Source organism: Dipodomys ordii, unplaced genomic scaffold (assembly GCF_000151885.1).
Source record: "Dipodomys ordii isolate 6190 unplaced genomic scaffold, Dord_2.0 Scaffold15, whole genome shotgun sequence".
In the NCBI taxonomy this organism is placed as follows: domain Eukaryota; kingdom Metazoa; phylum Chordata; class Mammalia; order Rodentia; family Heteromyidae; genus Dipodomys; species Dipodomys ordii.
Genome location: NW_012267231.1, coordinates 10,774,664 through 10,793,869, shown reverse-complemented (window position 1 = coordinate 10,793,869; position 19,206 = coordinate 10,774,664). Strand labels below are relative to the sequence as shown.

Below are 19,206 nucleotides of genomic sequence, written 5' to 3'. Positions count from 1 at the left end.
ACCTAGCATCAAAAGTCACAGAACTAATACTGTACTGTATTCTTTAGAGGCATCGTCGCTGGGGCCAGTGTAGAACTTTGTTATGGAACCCAACTAAATTTGCTGGTTATGGTATTTCTTCAAGGCTGTATTTATTAGAGTCTGTCTAGAGACAATTAATAATAAAATAAAAGTAATAAAAGATAGTAGCAGTGATACAGCTCCCAGACAGCCAAGAGATTATGAAGATAAACAGTTGATATTTACTTTTATCTAGCTTCATATATTTAATGGAAAGTTCCAGAAACAGTTTATGTCTTAAATTGCCTATTGTTTAGAGTAGAATTGCAAAATTTTGCACTGTCCCGCCTTATCCTGGCCTGGATATGAATCATTTCCTTTTTTAATCAATGTCCACTTGGTTATAGATGGGTTGTTAAAGTTTCGCAGCGTTTTTATTAAGGTAAACCTTAGTTTTCTATCAGTGTCTTCAAAAGTGCAAGAGTAGTGATGGCAGGCAGCAGTTTAAATATGCCAAAAAGAAGCTACCAAGTTTTCCTTTTAAGTGTCTTCTAACACCATCACACAGAAAGAAACGTATGCAGCACAATAAGATATTTCGAAATTTATATAATTTTTATTGTATTTCTTGTAATTACTCTTTTACTAGAGTTTGGTATTATCTGCAGTTTCTGGCATCCACTGTGGGTCTTGGAACATACGCTTGGGCACGTGGGGTGACTAATGTTCTGTGTTGCTAAGCTACAATGTCCATTAAGTGGGTCAAATACATTTTCACCTTCTAATGGCTTCCCCGCCCCCCCCTCCATAATAAGTTGATGAACACCTGTAGTTAGCTGTGTGTGGCTTCTTTCATTTAGCATACTTGTGAGATTATTTCTTGGGTATAAAAGTTGATTTTTTTTTTTTTTTGGGTCCGGTCATGGGGCCTGAACTCTGGACTTGGGCACTGTTCCTCAGCATTTCAGCTCAAGGCTAGCACTCTTAACACTTGAGCCACAGTGCCACTTCCGGCTTTTTTTTTTCTGCTTATGTGGTGCTGAGGAATCGAACCCAGGGCCTTGAGCATGCAAGGCAAGCACTCTACCACTGAGCCAACTTCCCAGCCCCAAAAGTTGATTTTTTATAGTAGTTGCCATGTAGTATTCTGTTTTGGGAGTTTTCCGCTTAGTTTTCTGTTGATGGACATTTTCATTTTGGTTTGGGGCTATTAAGAGTATTGCTTGGTGCTGGTGCCTTACACCTATAATCCTAGTAATCAAGAGGCTGAGATATAAGGATCACAGTTCCAAGCTGCTCTGGCAAGAAAGTCCATGAGATTCTTATTCTCATAAACTGAAAGTGGACCTGTATGTAGCTCAACAGGTAAAACATTAGCGTTGAGCAAAAGAAGCTTAGGTACACCTAGGTAGGCCCTGAGTTCAACCCCAGGACTAGCACACACATACACAAACACACACACGACTGTTGCTACTCTTAAGCACTGCAATAAATGTTTTCTTGTGAGTATGTCCTTATATCTGTTCATACATAGCGAAAATTTCAAATCGTACAGTATGCTTACGAAAATTTCAAATCATACAGAATACTTATTTAGTTTTAGTGAATTTTGGCAATGATTTTTCTAAGGAGTTGTACTGATTTTAATTGTATTTATAAATTAATGTACTATATTTTAAAATCTGGAAGATTCTTTGGGAGAAAGATATATTCTTGTATGAGAAACAACTATTTGGTTATTCTTACATATTTAGTATTTGAAATAGCTAGTGAAATTGGCATTGGATTATATTTATGTTAATTTTGGAAGAAATGATCATCTTATTTAGCAAGGAATTGCATTTGGGACTAGCTCATGATAATGTCAGGCCATGGACCCTCATTCCTTTCTTTCTTTGGTTTCAGTGTGGTACTGTTGCTCAGGATGTCTTTTATTTTGTTTATTTATTTTCATTTACATTAGTTAGACAGATTGATAGCCTTTTAGATAGGGGCTCCTTTTTTTTCTGGGATGGCCTGGGCCTTGATTGTCCTTCCCCATAGCTTCCTGAGTAGCTGGGCCACAAGGATGCAGCACTAGCTTAATTGGTTGAGATAGAATCTATCCTTCTCCCTGTGATGGCTTTGAACCCTGATTTTCCTGGTCTGTGACTACCAGGCATGAGCCACTATACGTGGCTGTGCAGTAGACTTGGTACATAAGTTGGGAATAGGAGTTGGAGAGCACAGGGAAGCATTCGTAAATGAAATTTCTTGAGAAACAAAGCCATTGAAATTGGAATTACACATAGGTATTATGTGATTGCCAGTAAGTTGATGACTGGATTCGATTAGATTTGGTATATGATGATGGTATGTGTCTTTTGTGAGAGAGCTGTAATGCTTGAATGGTGGGTGGTAGGGACCTGGTGGCAAGGGCCGCAAACAGTATGTGATTGAATTGGAAATGTATTTTCAAGGACAAGTCCTAGAAATGTTTGAATATAAAAGTGATATAGTTAGGTTTTTTTAGGAGGATAATTGAAGCAATTAATAATTCTACCAGGTTAGATAGAAACCAGATAAAATGAGGAGGCACTGTATTTTAGCAATGTAGGTAAGCATGGGAAAAGAAAATAATTTTTTTTACAGGCTTTAGAATACCAGAAGAGATTGCAAGGTAATGTGCATAGCGTTTAGATTCAAGTGAATTTGAGTTTAGTTTGATTTCTTAAATTCACAGCCTCATGCTTGATCACTCCTAGCTGGTGCCTTACCACTTGAGCCATCCTTCACTCTGGCTTTTTGCTAGTTATTTCTGGAGATGGATTCTCATGGACTTTTCTGCCTTGATTGATTTTTAAACTGTAATCCTCCAGGTCTTAGCCTCCTGATTAGGATTATAGGCATGAGCTATTAGTGCCTAGCTTAGATTTGAATTTTAACCTTGGCAATTACTAAAAGATCTAAAATGAGATGTCTGAATTTTACTTTTTTTAAAGATGTCTTTCTGTAATGTTGGTTAAGCACTGGAAGCACACGAGCAAATGATCTACATATTCCGTAGAAGTTTCGTGAAGCCGAGAAGAAAAGGCTACACTAGTATGTTTTCTCCAGACTGTGTATACAGTAGTCTTAACTGACATTTAGTTTTATTCTTGGAGTAAGTAAAAGCCATCAGAAGATGATAGTTGGAGGATAGTTGAAATGTGGAGAAATTCCTGTGGTAGAATTGATAAAGCTTGGTAAGTAATTTGTTATACTGAGGAAGAGAGGCTTTAGAATTATATGCTTTTCTGATTTTGGCAACTAGTACCTCATAAGATTTAGTCTGATAAATCTTGCTCTTCTCTTTACCACAGATGAAGTCAGGACTTTGTAATACCTCTGCCTGTATTGTTAGTTTACTATCATTGTAATTATGTAATTCATTGTGATTTACTTGTGACCCTCCACATGAAGACTAGAAATGACTTTTTTTTTTTAACTAACTGCATTTTCTTGCACCTAATAGACACTTAAATTCCAGTTGATAGATTTTGAATGAAAGACTTGTAAGAATTTTTGATGACCGACAAGTAGTGGTTAAACTAAGTAAAAATAAGGGGAGAAAAGAAAGAATGGCATTTTTTGTACATAACTTGGAGATTAGGAATATGAAGAATATGAATGTCAGCAAGGCATTCTACAATTCTTCTTTTTTCTGTGTGTATTTGTGTTTACTGGCAGTAGGGCTTGAACTCAGAGCCTTAAATTGTTACTTGGCCCTTTTTGCTCATAGCTGGCACTCTACCTACCCCATATCTTCAATTCATCGTTTTGCTAGTTAATTACAGATATGCACTGCTTGGCTGGCTTTGAACAATGACCTTCAGATCTCAGTCTCCTGAGTAGTTAGGATTACAGGTTATAAGCTACAAGTACCTGGTTTCTATATTGTTTTAGTACATGGTGTCTCTAAAAACAACAGTCTTTCCCTGTGGACTCAGGTCAGAGGATCTGCCCCTGGTTGTTACTCAAGGCGGCAGTGTATTTACATCCATGTTTGTAGATAACAGATGCTCAGCATGTTAAAAGCAGAATTACTGTAGGTATCTGAAAGGGATTAGAGGTATAGAGTCGGTTTTCATATATTTTTAGCCTATGTGTAGTGTGAATAGAGTAATTAATGAACAGGAAAATGTTACCTTTTGGATAAAAACGGGAACTTGGCTCTGCCAAGTTCAGGCTACAGGGCCTGCTCAACCACCTTGCCTCTCATACTGGCAACAAGCAGTAGGGTAATTTGTCTCTTGATGTATTTTTGGATCTTCTTAAATATTTCAGAAGATGGAATTGCTTTTATTTTATAATGAAGCTTAGTTTAAAAAAATTGGAAGTTTATCCAGTTTTCTATGTAAAGAGAATTGAGTGAAGTGTTTTATATTTTAGGTTAAAAATACGTCCTAAGAGACTGATTTTAGAATTCACCACCTCCTCAGAAGTTTGGCAAAGTAATGTTATATTGGTTTTATTGTTTGAAATTCATATTGCATGAATTATCTTAATATCATATTAGAATAATGACATGTTCAATAAATTTGAGCACTTGTCAATTTAAAAGCATTTCTGTAAGTATTGAGTGTGCTACCAGGTAGACTATATGAGGGACCTAAGTAGGCTGCTGAAAGAATTTATAAGCAATTAGTACAATGCGAAATATAAAATGATACACGTATAGAGATCGAGGATATAGGTTTGGCTGTTAGACTGTGTAGATTAGTAATCACTTCCATTTGTAAGCACATTATATGCCAGGTATTGTTGGGGCTAATTAGATGTTAGCTCATTCATACTAATGACAGCTTATAGTACTGTTAATTCTGTCTACATAGAAACTGAGATTCAGTAAGGTTAAGTAATTTGCCCAAGATTTCTCAGCTAGTAAATGGCCATGCAGGCATGAATCCCAGCCTTGACGTTGGAACCTGTTTATATTCTGCTGAGCACTGTGCCTCATAAACGAGGGGACTGGAAGATAGTATTTGACTGTAGTCGTTCTAAAATTACATGTAGCTGGTAATTATTTGAGGTCAATTTGTCAGCTGCAAAATATTTTATCTTTCTCATTTCTGTTTGTGAGTTGGAAGTTGTTCTTAGACCTCTGGGATCTCTTAAGTCCACATACTGTTTCAAGAGAAACGAAGAAAGACCTGCCTTGAGTACATTGTGTATTTCAGGAATGTCATTGCTTCTTTATTACTTACTCAGTGATGCTTGCATCCTTCTTAGGAATCATGGCTAAGATAGGAAAGTAGAGGAAATAGAGTTTCTTCTTACAGGGATTATAAATTCTATTTACTACAGTCCACTAAAGTTTGGTCAACTGTAACCCTTATCTGGATTTGAAGCTTAGTCTTCCTAGCTGCCTGGCTATGAGCTTAAGCACTGATGTTTCAAGCCTTCATCTGGTGCTGGGTCCATGTTGTTACTAGTGTGAAGGTTTTAATTATGAAATTTCCTTCTTCTTAATCATCTCATCTTTGCTTATTTTGCTTCTCAGATTTGCTTTGATACATAGTTGGGTAGGGAAATTTTAAGGGGAAAATGATTGGCAAGAAGGATCTCTACATCCTGGGGTTTTTTTACACGTGATTTTTTTTTTTGTCAGAATCATGTTATGATTGAGGAAGTCTGCTAAATTTCAGTCAGGAAGTTTGGTTAAGACTATGCATGGAGTAAGAAAGATACATACTTGGTCAAGAGAGATGTATTTGTATATTTTGTGTTAGTCTTTCATAAAACAGAATGTAATGGGTTTGTGACTGAGAATGAGTAAAACATAGTTTGGTAAAGCACTCCAGGTATTTTTGCTGCTGTTAGATGACTACTTAATAATGTACAGTAAGTGGGTGTGTGTGTATGTGTGTGTATATTTAGAATTTGCAACCCATTGCTCCTTCACTTTAAGAATCCTGTGATGAATCATTAGTCTCATTGAAACTGTTGCCATATTGTTATACATCCTTTTTCATCTGTTATATTCATTTATTTGTCATAAAACTCTGTATAGCAAAACTAAGCCAAAACAAAACCTCCAACCCCTCAGTATAAAGTCAGTAGATCTTGATTTTAATTTCAAAATTGACTCTAAAATCTTGGGCAAGTCAATCACCCTGCATCTGATTCTTATTAGTATTAAGTTGTTGTGAGACTTTTAAACTATGATCAGAGTACCTTGAAAACTCTTATACTACATAAAAAGTACAAGGAATTTTTAAGGATAAGTACCTTACCCAAAGTGCCTGAGTCTCAGATTTCAGTTTTCAGTGCTTCTCAGATGTTTCAGATTTCAGTGCTTTTCAGCTTTTGAAATATTTGTATAGACTTTGCTGGTTGAGTATTCCTAATTCAAAAATCCGGAGACTGAAATGCTCGCAAATGTACAACTTGAGTTGTTGACTTGGTGTTTCAGACATTTTGAACTTTGCGGGCATATTTCATTTTAGGGTTAGGGATGCTTATCCTATATCACATTTTCTCAAGAGAAGACATTTTAAAGAAAATAACATACTAGCAAAGTCTTCAGAAAATTTCCTGTGATAATTATCCTTGTGATACATTTTGTATGAATACCTGATTTACAGCTTCAAAGATTATTATTTGAACAATGAATTGAGTTTATATATTAAGTGTTTCTAACTAAAGATTTGTTTAATTTATTAGAGTTACTAAGCCTACGCTCAGATCAAGTTAGCAGCTAGACTGGTGTGACAACCTGTTTTTAATCAGTGACTCAAAGCTGTGATCACCCTGATGTCACCGAATGGCCACAGCTTGTAAAAGGTAATTTTGAACGTTATTTTACAGCCTTTAAAAGGCTGTCATTGTAAAGTAAAATACATGCTATACATACAAACAAAGAAAATGTATAGTTAGTAGGAACATTGTAAAAAATAGAGGACCTAAGAATTGACCTTTTATTTATTTTTTTCTTTCAGTACCAGTTTTGGGGTTTGAACTCAGTGCTTCTTGTTTTTTCTTGACTTTTCTGCCCAATGCACATGCTCTACTACTTGAGCTGCATTTCTACCTCCTACTTTTTACTGGGTAATTGGAGATAGTCTCTGGGAATTGTCTGCCTGGGCTGGCTTCTAACTTCAGTCTCCAGATTTCAGTTCCCTAAGTAGCTGGGATTATAGGCATGAGCCACTAGCACCAGCAAGAATTTACTTTTTTGTCCATTTAATTTTCCTGAAATGTTTCAGTGCTTTGCTCCCATTCCTATCCATGAGGTAAGAAACTACCACCAAAGATTTGTTTACATGGATAAAGAAGTATTAATCAGGATTCAGGTTTTAAAATATGAACATTTTACAGAAGATATGGAAAATGTCTTAGTGTATGCTTTCTCCTCCCTCACCCCTTTGCCAATACCAGAACTTGAGGCTTTCTGTTTGCTCTGCTTGCGTGCTCACTACCACTTGAGCCATGCCTCTAGTCCAGCATTTATTGGTTAATTGGAGATGGAGTCGCATGCTTCTCTGCCTGGGCTTGTTTTAATCCTCCAGATTTTAGCCTCTTGAACGGCTGGAAATATACATGTACATACACACATACATATATGCCACCATGTTACCATTACCCAGCTCTGTATATTGTAATAAGCCACCAGTGCCCAGCTTAGTATACATCATAATCTATGCCTTTATGTGGCGGAAGTTAAAATATTTGTCAAGAAGTTTTTGCATCTTTAATGAAAATAATAAGCTATTCTCTCAGAGAGTTACAGTGGTGTAAAAGTAGCTTTATAGAATGCAGTTGCTACACTGAGTGTTATTGGAAATGAGTCAGCGTTTGAACTTACTAGCTCATACTGCAGTATTCAGATTAGTGGTGTTTTATGGTCATATTTTCTTGTTGTTTAATGACCATATTTTCTCTGCTTCAATTAAGACATAAAAATTGATACTCCTGAGATTTATTTTTTAATATAACTTTAAAATGTTTCTATTTGAAACTGTCTTTCTGGTGAATCTCCTGGCAAACTTTAGGATATGTCATAGGTTTTTTTTTTTTAAACATCTTTATTTAAAATTTTTTTCCTTTGTTAAATCTTTTGAATTTTTATAACATTTTCTAAAATTAAGATGATGTACAAGATTCTTACTATAAATACATTATTTAGGAGCCAAAATGTAGATTGGGAACTATTAGAAAAGGAGATAGATATGTATATGTTTATACATATATCTGTATGCTTATATACATATACACGCATATACACACATATATATATATATATGTGCCATGTTTTGAGAGTTTGAGTCTTGATTTTAGAATTTTTTTTTTCTTTTAATGATACTAGGGTTTGAACTTGCTAGCCAGGCACTGCACCACTTGAGCCATACTCCTGCCCCCTTTTACTTTAGTTATTTTTTACATAAACTCTCAAGCTTGTGCCTGGGTCAGTCTTGGCTCCAGCTCACAGATTTTTACATACTTCTACCAAGTAGCTGGGATCATAGGCAGGCGCTACCATGTCTGGTATATATGTTGAGGTGGGGTTTTGCTAGCTTTTACCTAGGCCACACTCCTGATTTCTATATCCTAAATTGCTGGGATTATAAGTATGAGCCACCACACACAGCCATAGATTAATTTTAGAGTAACTAATTTAGAATATTAGAGAAATTACTATAAGCAAGGGTGTCTGGAAATTTATTCAGACATGTATTATGATTATTGAACACATTTCTGTTAGTGTATATATATATATTCACTTCTCTCAGGTTTAAAAAAGCTGACAATTTGAATAGAAAGCAACTTACGTTTCAGACCCATGACAGATTTATTTTAGGGCTAATTATCTTCGAATCCTCACTGTTCTCTTGACTTTCTAGACTTGATTGGCTTAAATTATTTGGTTTGACTTAACTGGTTTTTGATATATGTAAACATCAATTAGTAATCTAATATGTTTACAATATTTTGGTGCGATTTTGTTACTAATACATATTTGCTTCTTTAGGGAACATGATTTGGGAAAAAACCTGTAGTTGCCTTTTGATGGTACTTTCAATTTTTGTACAGTTTCAGGATCTTAAAACTTGGAGCACTTACTTATTGTTCTTTTGGGATGGATTAATTTCCCTTGTTTTATCTTTTCACATGTTAATTTGGAACTTTTTTTTCTATTTACCTGTATAAAAGCTTCTAATCTGCTTCTCTTTTCTCAGTGCCAGTATTTGTTTTGTAAGCCGGCAGTTTTTCCTTATAGTATGACATTTGATGCTAGATGAGTACACAGTCAACAATGAGTCAGCTGGTTATCATGAAGTTTGTGTTCTGTTTTGGGGATTCGAGTCTGGAAGCAGTCTTGTATTTATCTACAGAACTGGTAGAGAGCACATGCATCATATAGGTGATTTGCTTATTCCCTTGGGGAGACAGTGCAGAAAATTTGTATTGATGTCATTGCTGTGACACTGCTACACTTATTTGGCCAGTCCTGGGTCTTGAACTCAGGGCGTGGGCACTGTGTCTGAGCTTCTTTTTGCTCAAAGCTAGCACTCTACCACTTGAGCCATAGCATCACTTGTGGCTTTTTGTTTTTTGTTTATGTGGTACTGAGGAATTGAACCCAAGGCTTTGTTCTTGCTTGGCAAGTACTATACCACTAAGGTACATTCCTAGCCCCACCTGCCTCAGTGGTTAGTTCCTATATTATTTTGTATAGATTGAAAATATAAATAAAGGTCTTTTTGCATTATTGACTTAGAATGTTGAATGGATTGTGATGTGTAATTTTGAAATCCTAGTATAGAAATGAGATTTTAAGTGAGGAAATTTAGGATAGAGCTGATTTTTTAAGATTACTTTTTATCTCTTGTGATACTGAGTATTGAATTTTGAGGCCTCCAGCCAACTAAGCAAGTGCTCTACCGCTTGAGTCAAGCTCTAAGCCCTTGAAGATTCTTCAGTTTAAAAAAAAATTAAAATTAAAATTGTATAGTCTAATACATTCACAAATCACTTCCTTGTATGCCTGTTTAAAGGTGTGTGTGTGTGTGTGTACGTGTACGTGTGTACGTATGTGTGTACACTGGAGCTTGAACTCAAGGCCTAGATGCTGTCCCTGAGCTGCTTTTTTTTTTTTTTGGATCCGTGTGGGGACAGTGGGCCTGGGCACTGTCCCTGAGCTCTTCAACTCAGGGTGAGTGCTCTACCACTTGAGCCACAGCGCCACTTCCAGTTTTCTGGTGGTTGATTAGAGATAAGAGTCTCACAGACTTTCCTGCCCGGACTGGCTTTGAACCTTGATCCTAAGATCTCAGCCTCCTGAGTAGCTAGGCTCCCAGTTTGTCCCTGAGCTTTTAAAAAAGTTAAAGGCAAGTGGTAGAGCACTCACCTTGAGCTGTGCAGGGACAGCACCCAAGGCCAGAGTTCAAGCCCCACAACACACACACACTCACACACACATGCACGCACGCACACACACACACGCACACATGCACGGGTGCGCGCGCTCGGTTACTTGAACCACAGCTCCCATTTCCAGCCTTTTGGTGGTTAATTGGAGATCAGGTTCATATTTTCTTGCCTGGCTTCAAACCATGATCAGATCTCAGCCTCCTGAATAGCTAGGATTAGAAGAATGAGCCATACTTAAATGTTTGAAAAAATCGTTTAGGGAATTTGTAATCATTAGAAATAGGTTCTTACATTATTCACTTTATAACATTGACTCCTACCGGTGATACTTTTTATGGAGTAAAAGAGATTTTTGTTTGCTTTTTTAAGATAGGGTCTCATCATGTAGTTGTGAGTGGTCTTGAACTTGAGATCCTCTTGCCTCAGCTTCACTAGTGCTGAAGCTGGGCCACTCTGTTTGGTTCTGAGGTTTCTTTTTGTTGTTGTTGTTTGTTTTAAAGTAACACACTAGGGATAGGAAAAATTGTTCCCCAAAATGAAAGTGAAAAACTTCTTAATGCCTTAGAATTTTAAGACTTCATATATATTTATATATTTAGAAATAAAACAGTTGACAACTATTTTAAACTAAAGTTAGTTATTGATTATACTGCAGATGATACACTTTTGTTTTTGGCAGTTACTGGGGTTTGAACTTACAGCCTTGTACTTTGTAGACTGGCACAATACCACTGAACCACACCTCCAGCCCTGTTTTTCACTGGTTAGTTTTTAGGGTAGGGTTTGGCTTCCTGCCATGAGCTCCCCAAGCAGCAATCTGCTAACTTCAGGTTTTCCGTCATCATTGGACCACTGTGTCTTAACTTTCCTCCACAGCAAGAGTCTTGGACTTTGCTGCCAGTACTGGCCTGGTACTATTGTTCTCTTATTCTCAACATCTCCTGTTGCTTGGGACGACAGGCACAGGCCACTGTGCTTAGCTATGGGTTATTAAAGGGTCTCATGTACTTTTCTGTATATGAGGCTGGCCTTGAGCCTCAGTCTTGCTGTTGGCCTTCCAAGTAGCTGGGATTATAGGCTTGAACATTGGGCACCTGGCTTACTTATATGATGCACTTTTGACAGGTGTTCTTGCTAGTGTGTGTGTGTGTGTGTGTGTGTGTGTGTGTGTGTGTGTGTGTGTTTGAGACAAGATAATCATGTTTGTCTCTGAAATGTGCCAGAGCTATTAGATTTTTTTTTGTTTTTTTCCTTTTTTTGGTAGACGTTTGGTAGATCTTTTCTTAAACAGTCACCTAGTAAATATTTTAGGCTTTCTATGTGTACACATACACACACAATATGTATATATGATGCTTAAATCAGGTTAAACATTTATCTCGTCAGACTTTAAAATGACTGTGTATTAGCTATACAGAAGGGGGTGTGCTGTTCCATGCTTATATGCAATGTATTCTAGTCAGCCTAGTGCCTTTAACGTGAAAGCTGTCATAGACAGTTCCTAAATGATTGTGGCTACTCTTTAAACACACACACACACACACACTCCAAAAAAGTAGTTGGTGAGCCTAGTATTTAGTGTGTTTGCCCAGTCTGCAGTTTGCTGACCCCCTTCCCGATCTTAAAAAAAAAAAAAAAAAAAAAAAGAGCAGGAAAATCACTTTGTTACTGGGATAACCAGTACTTGGCTATAGAAAAATTCACAGTTGTGTGTTTTTATTACAAATCTTTCACTTTTCAATAATTTTGGCTTATATTCATTTGTCAAATACAGTGTTGGTACTTTTCTTTCCTTTGCATTTTATTAGTCCTTAAACTAAATGTTTCCTAAGGCAATCTGATCCAACCACTATTTTTTTTCTCACATTGAAGTCTTTATTTTTACAATTCTTACTTAGTGCTTAAGCTTGTTTTAGAGTTTGCCTTCCCAAGTTGCATGTGTGTTCTTTTTTGAACTATGGAGTGCTGTGCTAACTTTTCCTTCATTGCATTTTGCAGATCATCAGGAGAATCCCAGTCTGACAACACAGAAACTAGCCGAATGTAAGTATAACTTGGTTGAGGCTGGGGAGTAGTTTGAGTTACACTACACTGCTTTAAATGGTATCACATTATTTTAAAACAATTTCTAGATAGAAGAAAAGTAATGACTTAAAAATGTATCAAGAAATAAGAACATATTTACTCTTTCCCTACCAAGTACTTCTACACTTCTTACACTAAGACACTGGATAATTTGCTTTTGACAGTTATCTAGTAATTGATAATTGACTTGTAATTATCTAGGAAATAGATAATTATTTATTTGTGCAATTACCTATAGTGCATATTCCTGAAGATGCTTACATCTCTACTCCCCTTGCATTTGTGAGGAAATTGGGAGACTAGGTGAAGAGTACAGTAACCTTAGTGTCTGTTATCAGGCAGTTTGGCTCATTAAAGCAGGATTGTTTAAATGCTCCTTAGTTTACTCTAAGTATAAGGCATCAGATCCTATATTGTGGATGAAAGATGTATAAGAATTTTCCTAATTCTTTAATATATACAGAGAAGCTTATACATAGAGTGAAAGACTCTGCGGCACATCTTTCCTGTCATTGAAATAGGATGGTATTGGGGATGCACTGGACACACAAGTACCTCTTGGATGATAGGAACTTAAGTCCACATGGCAGAAAGACAGATGTGACTAGAGTCTTTTAATGTTACCGGGAGTTGGGCAGCTGGAAACTTGAGTTAGGGTTATTTTAAGTAGAAGCATGCCCAAGGTCATGAGGCAGCATACTGAGTGTAGGAAGTAGTAGGCAATTGAGGTCTTTTAGATTATTGATTGAGAGAAGCATCAAATAATGGAAATGAATTGATTGTTAGACATGACTCAGTAGGGCTTTGTATGCTATGAAAAGGGTTTTGGCTTCTATCTCCTAGATATGAGGGAATCATAAGCCATTGGCTTAGTATTAGTCCTGTCAGGCATTTTGATTTCCATTTCCTGGAATTCATTTTGATACTTATTACTTTATATATAATCAGAGACATTGTGCCTTTGGGTTCTTCCTCTCAGACATTGAAAACAATGAATTTAATAGCAGAAAGTAGATTTAAAGACAAATGTGGTATGGTATTAGGGTAATTAGGGCATTAGTAGTTGTTCAGTCACTTAAAGCCTTAATAAGGCAGTGCTATAATGAGGATTCATGATCAGATTTTTTTCTGAATTTAAGGCAAGTATTCAGAAAATGAAATAAGTAATACTGGAGTAATTTCTTGTAAGAATTTTAGATGTTTAACATTATATAGGTAGTCATTATTAAAACAAGGTTTTTAAGATGTAAAGTTTTAGGTTGAATAAGAGGAAAGACCTTCATCAGGAGGTGTAAAGATAGATATGATTAAATGGTATGTGATTAAATGGTATGGGTTAGCAAGTTTGACAAAATTAATTTTTTCTCTGTAAATAGATCACATAATTCCAAATGCTTATGAACATTGTGAGTCTCAATGTTTAAAGTTATTCCTCAAATTATGTGACTCTGTAACTTCTAAATATTGTAAAATAAACATGAAAAAGTTGAACATTTGAGTGGTATTATGAATGTTAATACTGTTGTGCAGTCATCACTAGAACTCTGCCAATTCTAGGGGTTGAATTCAGGGTGTTATGCTTGTTGATTTTGCTTGCTTGGCTACCACTTGAGCCGTGCTTCCAGCCTGGCTTTTTGCGGGTTATTTTGGTGATGGAGTCTTGTGGACTTTTCTGCCCAGATTTACTTCGAACCACAATCCTCTGGATCTCAGCATTCTGAGGAGCTAGAATTACAGGCAAGAACCACTGGCACCTGGTTAAACGTTTTCTTTTTTCTCCATTTTTTGGTTCATGCTGGGATTGAACTCAGGACCCTCATGCTTGGCTAGGCAGGCATTCTACCACTTGAACCGTACCTCCAGCCATCACCAGAACTCTTAAGTTTGTAATACTGAAACTGTGCCCAGTAAGTCAGTTGCCCGTACTCACTGCTCCTGGCAACTACCCTTATACTTACTATCTTATTTGTAGCTACTCTGAGTACCTCATGTAAGTGTATGCATCAGGTTTTGCCTTTGGGTGATTAGTGTGATTAGTGTATTCCACTTAGTATATGAAATGTCCTCAGGTTTCATGCATGTTAGAGCATATGTCAGAATTTCTTTTTAAGGCTGAATGATACCTCTCTATATATGCAGTACTTTGTCCATTTATCTGTTAATGATTATTTTCATGATTTAGCTGTTGTGAATAATGTTGCTATGAGTCTATGTATACTGTTTGAGATCCTGCTTTAAATTATTCTGGGTATATACCCGCAAGTGGACTTACTCAGTGATAGGGTAATTATGTGTTTATTACTTGAGAACTTGACATTCTGTTATCCGTGGTTTCTATACTTTTTACATTGCACCAGTAGTGCACAAGGATTTCAATTTTCCTACATCTTTGTTAAATAAATATAATTTACTTTTTGGTAGTAGTTACCTAATGGATGTGAGGTGGCATTTCATTGACTTTTTATGAAATATTTTTTCACATTTTGTGGAATACTATGAAGAATATGAGTTTTGGTTAAAGGATTTGCGATACTGAAAACCTAGAAAGTTAATAAGTTTATTATGGAAGAAGCAGACTAGTAATTGTTGAAAACCTAATGCATTGAACAGCCAGCTGAGGTTAGAAGACTTTCATACGTGTAATCTAATGACTTCTCCAGGAGCCAAAAAGTTATTTATGGTATTTCAGATTGTGTTTTAGCAGATTCAGTAAGACAGAACTAATCACATAGAATTTTCACATTATAGTAGTTAAATCTATATGCTCTTGACAGTGCCATGTTTGGAAAGATGGTAGGGCCAAACTAAGTTGTAGGATTATTTGCAAAAGAGAGTTGTGTTGTGTAGTCTAGTTGTTAGATGGTTGGAGTACGATTTGCAGTACTCATCACACTGTAGAAACAAGAAATGATTATCCATGGATAAAATCACCTTTATAAAAGGTAAGGAAACCAGATGAGAGGTGGGGTATGGCATGGAAATAAGAAACAATGCATTGACGAGGTTTGGAAGATCATATTACATTTCCTGCTTTACCTGTCCCTCTACCTCAGCATCAGCCATGGACACGGCGGGGGTGGGGAGTGTGTTGGGGGGAGGAGGTCGGGTTCTTAATAACACCCAGGGCTTGGTCAGTCCCTGGCTATGGATTCCAGCTAGTACCCAATTGAACTTCCAGGCCATCCCAGTGCCAGACCAAATCCTATAATCCAGGGCTCTAGGCTTGCCCAGTGCCAGGCTGAACCTCCAAATCCATATCTAGCCTAACCTCTAGGGCTCTACATTACAGTAGGCCCAGGATTCAGGCCAGACCTGGATCTGCATATGCTCAGTCCCCTCTAGGCTCCAGCTCCAGGATCATCCCTGTACTAGGTCTGCCTCAGCAGCCTTCTTTCAGGGACCTGCCCTCTAGGCCAGCACCCTCACTCAGCCTCCCGACTGGCTCTTCCAGATCCTGGCTACACGGGCTGTCACAGAACTAGTTTGACTCCAAACCAGGTTCTCTGGCCTCAAGCTTCAGTGATCCAAGAGTATTAAACCCACCTAAGCCTTCTGTTACCATGCCTTGTGCTGAGGCTCCAGGATTTCTTTCCCCAAGCAACTGGCCAAATACTGTGTGCTCAGCCATCAGGTTTATCTCGAGAAACTCATGTGTTATGTCCATCCCAGTATAGGAGTAGCTGCTGCATATTTAGGCTTTAGGCCTAACCCCAGTGCCCATTAGTCTCCATGGAACTCTGCATCATGCCAGTCCCTGTGGATGTAGATTCTTTGGCATGTATGGGGATATGGATCCTTATGGACCAAAACCCACTACTGTAAATCAGGCTTCATCTCCAGTCTTTTAGATGCAGGGTAGAGGCCTGCCTACATGCTGACCTGTGGGATTGCCCTGTTTAGTCAGAGACTCAAGTGCAGGCCTACCCATGGTCACATCAGATGATGTGCTGAAAATTTCTTTACAGGTTGGCTGTTTTTTAAAGGCAAAACACATCTACAAAGACCAGTCAATCCTTACTTCTTCAAATATTGAGACACCAAATATGACCACAAGGATCAAGAACAGTCGGAAACATGTCACCACCAAAGGAACAAAGTAAAGCACCATTACCTAATCCTAAAAAATGTCCATTTGATAATTCAAACTCCCTCCCCTTCATTTTCTTCCTCCCTTCCCTCCCCTCTTACCTTCTCTCTTTTCCCTTCCTCTTCCCCTCCTTTCTTGTCTTGGCTTTGGGATTGAGCTCAGGGCTTTACACATGATAGGCAAGCATTCTATCACTATGTCCTTTATTCCTTTTGTTTTTATTTTGATTTTTTTTCTAGACAGGATCTGAAATGTTCTGGCCTTGAGTTTGTGATCTTCCTATGTACCTTTTTGGAGTTGCTGGGTTTACAAGCATGCACAGCATGCTTAAACAGAGTAATAGTTTTTAAGGAGACAGATGAATTAAAAAAAATACAGAGATGTAATTCAGGAAAACAGCAACACAAATAGAATATTAAGAGATTGAAACTATTTAAAAGAAATTCTGAAATTGCATCATTGACAGAATTGATGTAACAGAAGAATCTACATAGGAAGGTAATTTATTTAAACGTTTATAGCTAGCACGTATAGAAGAAATAAGATTGTAAAGGAATAAAGAAAGCTTGCAGGATTTATGAGACAGCAGCAAAAGAAATGCTTGCATTATAAAAATCAAGTAAAAATCAAAGCTTATTTGAGAAAATTGTAGCAGTATATCTGCATGTGAGGTCAGAGGTTCCCAGCATGAAGATAGGATCCGTATAGCCATAGCCAATTCAGAACAGAGAAGATTCTGAAAGCACCAAAGGAACAATGCCTCACAGATGAAAGAGGTCCAAGAATTAGGAAGAGACTTCTTTTTCCGTTTTTTGTGCCAATCCTGGTTTGTGGATGATAACCCCTGAACTGTTCTGCTCAAGGCTTGTGTCTACCACTTGAGCCACAGATCCACTGCCTGTTTATTTGGTGCTTAATTGGAGATAAGAGTCTCATGGACTATCTTATTTTATCCTGCCTGAGCTGGCTTAGAACTGCTATCCTCAGATCTCAGCCTCCTGAACAGCTAGGATTACAAGTTAGAGCCACTGGCACCAGTAAAAGAGGACACTTCTTAAGTAGAAGACTTTGGGGTCAAAGAGAATGGAATGATAAATTTAGCCTGTGAAATAAAGGACTATAAAGAAAGAACCCAGCAGACTACCAGCCAAGATTCTTTAACTTGGTAACACTGTCCTTCAGAAACAGATAAAAGTTTTCTTAGAAATTAAATCAGATATTTAAGTACTGGACTGCTCTTAAAAGAAGTACTACCAAGAATTCTTTTGTGTGAGGCTATATTGGCATTTGAAATCTAGGCCTTGTGTTTGGTAGGCAGGTGATCTACTACTTGTGCCATGCCTCCAGCCTGGGAAATTTTCAAGCTGAAAAGAAAGTTTTCTAATTTGTAGCATAAAAATAGATGAAAAATTGAATTAAATAATATGTTAAATGCACGGCCTAATTTAGAATGTTCCTAATTCTATGGTAGTGGTGTATAGGTCACATATCTTTAAAATGTTAAAGCACAACCTCTTCAAATAGTAGCAAGAGCAATAATAGCTATGACACCAAAAATGTAAAAAATAAATGGAGAAGAAATGATGAGTTTTTTATGCAATCACATGTTAAATTGTTAATAGTACTGGGACAAACAAACAGAACCATGAAAACCAAAGGTCAGGACCACGTGGCAGGTCACTTGACAAGGTAGGGGTTTAATCACCAGCACTGTAAGAACATACCAGTCACCCCCTCTCAAATGTAGTTGAATGTATCATACTTTCTGACATGAAAGTGCACTATGAAAGCTGTAGGCTAGCACAGCATAAAATTCCACACATAAACAAAATGGATGCAGTAAAGATCCTAGAAATAAGTACACATAATTTCAGTTGATTTTTTGATATAGTTGTTAAGCACATACAAAGTATATCAAAAAATGGTGTTCGGAAGAATGGATATCACATGGAGAAGAATGAAATTGTACTGTCTTGGCTCATACTCTATAACAGAGCCCAACTCAGAATAGCTTAAACACACAAATAGGAACAGGAACTAAAAGTAATAGAAGATAGAGAAAAAGGTCTAATTTTGGTTGCAACTTTTTTTTTTTTAACTACAACCCCAAAGAACAGGCAAGTAAACCCAAAATAGTTTGTATCTACCAAATGAAAAAGCAGCTGCACAGGCCAAAGATATAATCAAGAATAAAGAGGCAGCCTGTGGAGTGAAAGCATTTGCAACTGCACATCGGAGAAGAGTGACAACATAAAGGAACTCTAAATCACACAGTAGTATGAAAGTTACCCATTGAAGAAATGCGCAAAGGACCTTAATAGATATTCCTCAAAAGAAGTAATAACAAATGACTAACTGGTGAATGCAAACGAAAGCCATAATCATTTAGGGAATGCTAATGAAAACAATGAGATGTCACCTTACACCTATTAAGAGTTTACTTGTATACCTCATACCTGTTCAAATAAACATCCATGTTGGTAAGGATGTGGCGAAAAGAGAAACCTTGCATTCAGTGCAGCAGTTACAGAGAAAAATCATATGGAACTTCCTCCAAAAAATGATAGAATTGACCAGATTCAGCATACTTACTGTTGAATATGTAGTCCAAGGAAATCAAATAAAATCAAATTGGCATGTTG

The 19,206-nt window shown here is 37.1% G+C and overlaps 1 protein-coding gene across 6 annotated transcripts in view; it reads left to right on the top strand.

Annotated features, from left to right (window-relative positions):
- Ube3a (ubiquitin protein ligase E3A) overlaps positions 1-19,206 on the top strand; it is a 76,769-nt gene that overhangs the window by 13,747 nt on the left and 43,816 nt on the right. For 3 of the 6 annotated variants that reach the window (XM_013012040.1, XM_013012038.1, XM_013012039.1), the window contains 2 exons: positions 6,685-6,804; positions 12,391-12,435. In XM_013012040.1, the coding sequence (XP_012867494.1) occupies positions 6,785-6,804; positions 12,391-12,435 (65 nt within the window). In that variant the 5' untranslated portion in view covers positions 6,685-6,784. Of the gene's footprint in view, positions 1-6,684; positions 6,805-12,390; positions 12,436-16,442; positions 16,574-19,206 lie in introns of all 6 variants that reach the window. The other 3 variants (XM_013012042.1, XM_013012044.1, XM_013012041.1) reach the window with 2 other exon arrangements.